At 37.3% G+C, this 9,987-nt stretch overlaps 1 protein-coding gene and 1 non-coding gene across 2 annotated transcripts; both read left to right on the forward strand.

The window, feature by feature from the left end:
* Window positions 1–2,779: 2,779 nt before the first annotated feature.
* On the forward strand, window positions 2,780–3,526 carry LOC141718505 (uncharacterized). The gene is made up of 2 exons (XM_074520888.1): window positions 2,780–3,146; window positions 3,312–3,526. The coding sequence occupies exons 1-2, from the start codon at window positions 2,780–2,782 to the stop codon at window positions 3,524–3,526; spliced, it is 582 nt and encodes a 193-aa protein (XP_074376989.1).
* A 5,397-nt stretch (window positions 3,527–8,923) lies between these two features.
* LOC141721910 (small nucleolar RNA R71) lies at window positions 8,924–9,030 on the forward strand. Its single transcript, XR_012574951.1, has one exon. It is a non-coding gene; the product is annotated as a small nucleolar RNA R71 (small nucleolar RNA).
* The last annotated feature ends 957 nt before the right edge of the window (window positions 9,031–9,987 follow it).

Genomic DNA, 9,987 nt, shown 5'->3' on the forward strand with positions numbered 1-9,987 from the left:
TTAGCTTAGCCATTAGCTTCACTATTCTCTAGCCCTTGGTTGATCATCCTACTCTCTTAGCTCACTATTTGATAAAGTAACCATGGTTACTTTTCTACCATGGTTAGTTAGTGCATTACGTTTATTTAATCATTTACGCATTCGTTCGGTTGCTTAAATATTTTCGTAATTATATTGTGATTCCCGTAATCCTCGATGATTTGTAAATATGGTCGTTTTTCAAAGTTCATTTTCTTCAAAAACTAATAGCATTTACATACACTCATTTGGTACGTATAATCATAATGTCAACTTCGAAACTCATTTTCTCATGCACAACATAGTGTGGGCTAAAACGTTTTCCCCGTCTGTCAGGGTTACTATTCATTAAATGTTTTTATAAGGTCTCAAAAATTTGATTTATTACAAAAATGAACATCGTGCCACAATTGATTGTCAAGAAAAAAGGGTGATCTTTGGGGATGCAGATAAACCAAAATTTGTATACCAAGGGTCTCAACTGAAAGGGGAGGTTAAATTAATTTACGCTTTAAAGGCAAGCAACCTTTTATCTAAGGGTTGTGATGGCTACCTTGCTTTCGTGAAAGATACATCGAAGGATGAACCTCGCATCGAGGATTAAACAGTTGTGAGGGAGTATGAAGATGTGTTCCCCGATGAGCTACCAGGTTTGCCACCACGTAGAGAGGTGGAGTTTACTATTGAACTTGTTCCAGGTGCCGAGCGTATTTCTAAGGCGCCTTATCGAATGGTACCACTTCAGTTGCAAGAATTGAAGGAGCAGTTGTAAGAGTTGTTGGATAGAGGATTTATCAGGCCAAGTGTGTCTCCGTGGAGCGCTCATGTGCTGTTTTTGAAGAAGAAGGATGGCTCCATGTGGTTATGAATTAAATACAGGGAGTTGAATAAGGTGACTTTCAGAAACAGGTTTCCTTTGCCACGCATTGATGACTTTTTTGATCAGTTACAAGGGTCGAAGTACTTTTCGAAGATAGATTTGAGATCTGGTTATCATCAGTTACGAGTAAGAGAAGAGGATATTCTGAACACTACATTTCGCACTCATTATGTTCATTATGAGTTTCTCGTGATGTCCTTTGGGTTGACGAATGCACCAGCGATATTTATGGATTTGATTAATCAGGTCTTTCATGATTATCTGGATAAATTCGTGGTGGTCTTCATCGATGATATCTTGATATACTCTAGAAGCAGAGAGGAGCATGAGGAGCATTTATGTACTGTACTTGAAATTTTGAGGGAGAAGAAGTTGTTTGTGAAATTTTCCAAGTGTGAATTCTGGTTGGAGGAAGTGGCATTTTTTGGGCATATTGTGTCTGGTAGGGGCATTTAGTTGGATCCTGCGAAAGTCGAGGCTATTACTAATTGGCCCAGACCTAGCAATGTGAAGGAGGTGAGGAGTTTCTTGGGTTTGGCAGGTTACGATAGGCGTTTTATGGAAGGTTTCTCTTTCATAGCTTTGCCGTTGACTCAACTAATGAGGAAGGGAATTAAGTTTGAGTGGAATGATGATCGTGAGAAGATCTTTCAAGAGTTGAAGAAAAGGTTGGTGTCAGCTCCAATACTCGTGTTGCCATCCGGAAGTGGAGGTTTTCAAGTTTATAGTGATGCTTCTAAGAGAGGATTGGGGTATGTTCTTATGCAGCATGTGAAAGTGATTTCTTACGCCTCTAGGCAACTTAAATCTTATGAGGTGAACTATCCTACCCATGACTTGGAGTTAGCAGCAGTGGTCTTTGGTTTGAAGATCTGGAGACATTATTTGTATGGAGAGACTTGTGACATCTTTACTGATCACATGAGTCTCAAATATATTTTTACCCAAAAGGAGCTTAATATGAGGCAACGAAGGTGGCTTAAATTTCTTAAGGATTATGATGCTAATATTCAGTACCATCCAGGAAAGGCGAATATAGTGGCAGATGCTCTTAGTAGGAAGAAATTGGGGAGTATTGCATCTCCCATTCAGCCACACCTTATTTCAGATTCGGAGTACTTTGGTGTTGAGTTGTATGTTAGAGGATATAGTGGTAGCATTGCAAATTTAAAAGTGGAATCGAATCTTGTCTTAAGGGTTAAGGAAGCTCATAAGAGTGATAGAGGTTTGGAAGCTATTAGATCCGAGGTGGCAGGTGGAAATCAAACTCATTTTTGTGTTAATGAGGAAGGTGTGATATGGTTGGGTGGAAAATTGTGCGTGCCTGCAGACCCGACGATTCGTGAGTAAATTTTGAAGGAGGCTCATAGTTCTTCATTCTCTATTCATCCAGGTTCCACTAAGATGTATGGAGATTTGAAGAAGCACTTTTGGTGGAGTGGAATGAAGGGAGACATGGCTAAATTTGTGGGGAAATGTCTTACATGTCAACAAGTGAAGATAGACCATCAGAGGCCTAGTGGATTGTTGCAGCAGCTAGATATCCCAGTTTGGAAGTGGGAAAACATTACTATGGATTTTGTGACTCATTTGCCGAGAACTTTCAAGAAAAATGATGTCATATGGGTGGTGGTTGATAGACTTACTAAGTCCCCTCACTTTTTACCTATTAGAGAGACTACTCCTGTTCATAAGTTGGCAAAGATTTTTCAGCGAGATATTGTTAGACTTCATGGTGTGCCTGTATTGATAGTTTCTGATAGGGATACGAGGTTTACATTGTATTTTTGGAAGGGGTTCTAGCAAGCTTGGGGTACAAGACTTAATTTTAGTATAGCTTATCATCCACAGACCGATGGTTAGTTAGAAAGGACTATCCAGATGCTGGAGGATATGTTGAGGGCGTGTGCTTTGGAGTGGACAGGTGATTGGGATAAATATTTGTATCTGGTAGAGTTTGCGTATAATAATAGTTGGCACGCAAGTATTGGTATGCCACCATTTGCGGCTTTATATGGTAGGAGGTTCAGGGTACCATCTTGTTGGGATGAGGTTGGTGAGAGAGTCATTGAAGGGTCAGAGTTGGTTAGAATCACTAATGAGAAGGTAGAGAAAGTTAAAGAAAGTTTGAAGGAAGCTCGATATCGTCAAAAGAGCTATGCGGACCAACACAGAAAGTTTGGTGGATTTGAACCGGGTGATCATGTGTTCTTGAAGGTGTGGCCTTGTAAGGGTGTGAAGCATTTTGGTATGAAGGGAAAGCTTAGTCCGAGATATGTTGGACCTTTTGATGTTATGGAGAAAGTTGGGGAAGTATCTTATAGAGTTGCGTTGCCGCCACAACTATCTCATGTGCATAATGTGTTTCATGTGTCTATTTTGAGGGGCTATAAATATTATCCATTACATGTAGTTCAGTATCCATTGCATAAGATTAGAGAATATCTTTCTTGTGAGGAAGAAGCTGAGGTTATCTTAGCTCGAGAGGAGCAAGTTTTGAGGAAGAACACCATTCCGTTTGTGAAGCTTTTGTGGAAAAATCTTTCTGAGAGAGAGGCGACTTGGGAGTTAGAAGAATCTGTTCGTGAGAAATATCCGCATTTGTTCGAATCAGGTACGAGTATTTAGTTTCGTTTGATTCCGGGGACGGAACCCTTTTAAGGGGGTATATATGTAATGTATGTGAATTTAATAATAATAATAATAATAACTGATCAGAATTAGGTTTATAAATTAATTTATGTTTTAGGAATTAGAATAGAATTAGAGCTATGTGTTGTTTTATGTGTCTCAATCTCCTAATCAGTGTAGACTAGATATCCCTATATATTTATAAACAAATACGGTTGCGTCGTTAAAATCCTAAGGCAAAAAAAAACAAAGTATTGTAGAGATTATAATCTAGAGCCGCACAATTAATAGAAGGAAGAAACGGAAGAGGGACCAGAGATCAACTGGGAGATTGACTTCGTAGTTCAATAACAAATAGTAGAGGTACTATTATTCACACTAGAGTCGCATATATACATTGTTTGGTTTATTGTACCCATATGTTATACCAGTTATTGCATGGGTTAGAGAGTTTGAGTTATATATTAGATTAGATTATAATTATATGCATGCATAGTACATGGGGTTTTGATTTGGTTTTGACAAACTCTAACATCATGTACAGTAGTTAATGGCCTAGTGTTGAAGTGAGGATGTTGCCCCTATTATTGTAAAGTGATTATTTTAATTATTTGTTTGAATAAAGTATAACTATAATAAATTAATCAGATTTTTCTAAAATTCCAACATAGTCCCATATGATATGTTCGTGATTATATACACCTATAGCTAGTCCCATGTAATATTAATGTTACTATATTGTTGTGTAAGTTCGGTAACAATTCGAGTTAATTAATAAAGATGCCAATGTAAAGTAGCTGCCTCGATTAAATTAGTAATAATAATAATTGGACCATATGTTTATTTAAAAATTATTTAGAGAATAAATTGTGTTTACACAGCTTTCCGCTAATTCCATTACTAAGTTCATTTCGAGTTATTGTTATATAAATATATGAGTGTTAAAGTGGTCAGATGTGTTTTAACTAATTTGTTTTATTTTCATTAGTGTCACTGGAAAACATTTTACCTTATTTAAATACAATAGTTGAATGTATATGAGGTGTAAAGCCTGATCAAGGTTTCATGTATATTTGTTTTATATTTTATTATCCTAGTTTGAATGTGAAGTCTGGCAATATGGTATAGATCGTAGAAAACAATTTTAAAGTATTGGTGCTTGAATCATCTGTTAATAACAGGATTTAGTAGTTGTCTTTTGAAATACACAACTATTAATACCCTAATCTCTGCCATACTTAATTAATGTGCTAATATATATAGTGGATAATATTGAAATAATGTTTATTAATAATAAATTATAAAATTTGTTACTAGATCGGGGCCGGGAAATTTAGCAGATCGTGCAGATTTTGTTAGTATTAGAGTTTGCGATATTCGAGGTACGGATTATGTCCCCTTCTTATTCAGCGTTACTCCTCTTTGATACTAAATATCTCAGATTCGTTCAATTTTACATTTTATTTGTTTCTTTAAATATTGTTTGATCATTTTGACTTCCGAAAATTATTTAAAAATTGATTTAGAAAAATTTAAATATCGATTTATGCAATTTTCAGAAATTATTTATGAAACCCTCTAGTTGGAAATCTGAATTATTTATCTCAGGTGATTTTAAAATTTTGCGAGAATATTTTTATTTGATCCTTAGAGAGATATAGGGTATACCGAGTTAACCAGCTATAGGGAGACTACATCCATGTCATTGCGGCACCAGTGACATGACACTTCCATGACAGTGTCATGGGTCACGGCGTATCCTTCTGTTAACTCTTGGGAGGAGCTTTTGCGCATTTTACATTTGTTCAGGATACGTGGGTGCACCCAAATTTTAATTTGTGATTTGATTTATGGTGACGTTGTATATGCCGTGCACGTTATCCATTCTTTTACACATAGTAGGTACCCTATGATGTGTATTTGTATCTGTTCTGATCTCGGTATGAAATATCCTAACCCCTCGTTATTTCAGCCTTACTTATTTTTAAGATTGTTGATTTATTATAAATTACAGATTATTTATTTCTGGTTTCTTGTTTTATAAACTGTATTCTAAATTCGTACTGGGCGTTTGGCTCATGCCTTATTCTTTTTCTGGCAGGTGCTTAGGGGGATTTGGGACAGTGTCATGGATAGCTACCCCATTTATTAATTAGGATTTCGGAATCTATCATTATCTAGACTTATTTATTTATTTAGAGAATTCGGCATTTATATTATTGGTTTATACAGTTTGGAGATTTAATATTATTTTTGGAGATTTTAGAATTTAATTATTGTTCAGAAATATACTAGTGCTCTGTTTGCAGATTTATGAATTATAAGTAATATCTCCTTTTAAGTTTTAAGAAGGGGTTGTTACACTTATGCAATAATACCCATGTAGCGAGCGTTAGGTTCGCGGATCTCAGACTATCAAAGACTTAGGTCACTAGGCACAAAGTCCCCTAGAACTTAATAACTCGAGTATTAAAGAGCTCACCCTTGGTCAATTATGCATAAACACATACTTTTCTTTTCTTTTCTTTCCTTTTTTCCTTTTCTTTCTTTTTTCTTTTTTTCAATAATTTCTGAATGAGTGCGTTTCGCTCCATCTCATTCAACCCTAGACTACTCATAAATTATGAGCCGGCTACTAGCCATTTGATGCCTAGCCTTATAACAACTATCAATGAAATCCATGTTTTTCTCCAGTTTAAAAATTAAGTGTTCTTTTTGTCATTACGAGAATACCATAAATTCTAAATATAACCAAGTGATTAAATCTCAACAAAAAACAAGTATGATCATGATCTAGATCAAAAGCAACCCTATAAGACTTTGTGAAAATATTTGTTTCTAGCATGCAAATCAATTCATTAGGACTTAAACATCCCTCTATTCGTCATCACTACACTCACATCAACATCAACCAATCAATCGGAAATAGCTCAACCTAAGTGATCATGCTATATGCATGCAAATGCAACTAACTGCACTCACATAATAACATGAACAAAAATGCAAACAAATATGTCCTAAATGAACAATCATGCAAAAATATGGATGAACTACAACTAAACATGCAATATGAATCTATATGAATCTATATAGACACACACAAACACTATTAATCCTTATATTATCACCCCCAAACTTAAAATTTTCAATGTCCTCATTGAAGGTAATAATAAGGATTTCAGGCATACCTAGTTACCGGGAGGATCACCCTCTTCTGGTGGAGGATCAGGTGGCCAATCAACCTCGACACCAGTATCTTGAGAAACAATATCGAGAGCGTGTGTCAAATCTTCAGCAAAATGACGGTGAATGTCGTGCATGGACTCAATACGCCGAATCAACCTTCTATATTGCGCATCACCAATACCAAACCTATCAAATGTCTGTGGTGCACGAGAGGTACCATCTTTATGCACGAGAGGACCTGGTTGGCCACTCTCTACATCATCAAAAATATATCTCAAACCCTTATCGGGGGTGCACCTAAGAATTTCTAACTTAAGTGATCTGGTAGTGAATTGAGCTCAAGTGTGGGAGCTTCTTCAATCGATGGTTCGAGACGCTCCTGAGAAATTTTCAGCTCTGCTAACCCAAGAAAATCGAATGGCATATCCAACTTCCTCTTCCACGGAGGTGCATTCAAAACCTGCAGTTGCTCTGCTCCTTCTTCATCTTCAATAATTGCTTCCCCCTATTATGGATCTCTCTAAGGTATCTGACTTTGGCAATTGCTCAAGCTCCGAATTCACGATAGAGTTGACCCACTCTACTTTAAAGCACTCATCTTTAGCTGTGGGTAACTTTATTACCTTGAACACATTAAAAATGACCTTCTGATCGTAAACCTTCATTGTAAGCTCTCCTTTTCGCACATCGATTATAGTTCGGCATGTAGCAAAGAATGGTCTTCCCAAGATGATGGGAATCTTCTTATCTTCCTCGAAATCAGTAATTATAAAGTCAGCAGGAAAGATGAGCTTATCCACTTTAACCAAGACATCCTCCACTATACCTCATGGATAAGCGATGGAACGATCAGCTAGGTGCAATGACATGTATGTCCGTTTCGGATCAGGTAGACCAAGCTTCTTGAAGATAGACAAGGGAATCATATTGATGCTAGCTCCCAAATCACATAAACATTTGACAAAAGACAAGTTTCCAATAGTGCAAGGAATAGTGAAGCTTCCAGGATCTTTAAGCTTCGGAGGCAACTTCTGTTGCAGCGCAGCATCGCATTCCTCCTTAAGAGCAATGGTCTATAAGTCATCAAGCTTCAGTTTTCGAGAGAGAATACCTTTCATAAATCTCACATAGCTAGGCATCTATTCAAGAGCTTTAGCGAAAGGTATGTTGATATGAAGTTTCTTGAACACTTCCAGAAACTTAGAAAATTGCTTATCCAACTTCTACTTCTGCATCCTTTTAGGAAAAGGAGGTGGAGGATAGACCTGTTTCTCCCCTGTATTACCCTCAGGAGGAGTGTGTTCCACAGTTTTCTTCCTTGATTCCACTTCTGCTTCCTTCTGCACATCTTCTTCAGCCAAAACTTCAGATTCTAGAACTTGATATTTTTCAGATCTTGCAACCTTCCCAGACCTTAATATAATTGCCTTAACCTGTTCTTCTGCTTCTCTCTTTCCTGGAACTTCTGTATCACTAGAAAGTGTTCCTGGTAGTCGATTCAATAAGGCGTTAGCAATTTGTCCTATCTGGTTCTCCAGAGTCTTGATAGAAACAGCCTGGCTTTGGCATATAAGAGCCTGGTTTTTGCACATAAGCCTCAACTCCTCCAATTCAGATTTTTCATTCAAAGATTAACCTGCATCATGAGTTTGTTGTTGAAGTTGGAGTTGTTGTCTTGGTGCAAATTATTGCTGAAAACCAGGAAGGTTGAATTGTTTTTCTGCAAACTGCTGGAACGGCTGTTGCATCACATTCTGATTGTTGCTCCATCTAAAGTTAGGATGATTCCAGTTGTCAGGATGATAAGTGTCTGGAACTGGTTGTTGTGGTCTCTGAAAGTTACTCCCAAACTGAGCTGATTCACTAGATATAGTGCATTGTTCCGTCGTATACGAACCTGCACACGGCTCACAAACACTGGTTATCTGATTAACACCATAGTTAGCCAGAGAATCAATCTTCATAGACAACGCCTTTAGTTGAGCAGTGATAGCCGTAGCTGTATCCACTTCAAGAACTCCTTCTACCTTGCCCTGTGGAAATCACTAGATTGGATACTGATCTTCATTAGAAGCCATCAGTTCAATTAGATCATAAGCTTCCTCATAGCTCTTTGCCTATAATACTCTACCTGATGCTGCATCGAGCATGGGTCTTGACTGTGCTCCCAAACCGTTATAGAAGCAATTGATGATCATCCAATCAGGAATTCCATGATGAGGAAACTTCCTAAGCATCTCCTTGTAGCGCTCCCAAGCCTTACATAGAGATTCTCCCGATTGCTGCATAAATTGAGTAAGAGCATTTCTGATTGCAGTTGTCTTCTCCATAGGGAAGAATTTAGTAAGAAACTTCTGAGAAAGATCCTCCCAAGTGGTGATAGAACCTGCTGGTAGAGAATGTAACCAGCACTTAGCTTTATCCCTCAGAGAGAATGGGAAAAGCCTCAGCTTTATAGCATCTTCAGAAACACCATTGAACCTGAAGGTGTCGCAGATCTCTATGAAATTCCCTAATATGCGTATTGGGATCTTCCGTTGGAGCACCCCCAAACTGAACTGAGTTCTGCACCATCCGAATTATGCCAGGCTTGATCTCGAAGGTATTAGCTGTGATCACTGGCCTGACAATGCTAGATTGAATGTCATTGATCTTAGGTTGAGAAAAATCCATCAATGCTTTTGTTGGTGCTGCTGGATCTCCCATTGTAATGAATACCTGAAACACAAACAAATAAACCGTGAAAGTAAAAGAATCTGAGTCAGTGAACTTTAACGACCACTAATGACAAGCACATAAACTAAAAATTAACACCGAGTCCCCGGCAGCGGCGCCAAAAACTTTTTAGGGCGAAAACACGTGCTAAAATTCACGCAAGCATACGCATTTGCAAGTAGTATAAGATATAAAATTCAATTTATGCACATATGCAACAATGTATGGTTATCGCTCAATGCTAAGATAAATAACAAAATGGGTTTTGATTAAACTAAGAGATTATACTAAATAGCATTAACTAAGAGAATTGAGGTTGAATTACTTATATGAGACAAACATGAGATTCTAACTTCATTAAATACTTCATTCAAAGTTATTGTTCTTAACCTTAGCATACAATGGTGCTGACAACTAATTAGATAACACGAAACTAGTAAATGCCAATTTCCATTGTACGAATACCCTACTACTAGACATCCACAAAAGAGATAGAAGATGAATAGACACCAATTATGTTGAGACCCTATATATCTGTAGAATTTGACAACATAAAG

This window comes from Apium graveolens, chromosome 4, assembly GCF_009905375.1.
Source record: "Apium graveolens cultivar Ventura chromosome 4, ASM990537v1, whole genome shotgun sequence".
NCBI lineage: Eukaryota > Viridiplantae > Streptophyta > Magnoliopsida > Apiales > Apiaceae > Apium > Apium graveolens.

Bases quoted from the DNA above. Each gene is read 5' to 3' on its own strand.
- LOC141718505 (XM_074520888.1), top strand. From the start codon at position 2,780: ATGCTGGAGGATATGTTGAGGGCGTGTGCTTTGGAGTGGACAGGTGAT. The intron at 3,147-3,311 runs GTATGAAGGGAA...CATTACATGTAG, and splicing joins TAAGGGTGTGAAGCATTTTG to TTCAGTATCCATTGCATAAG.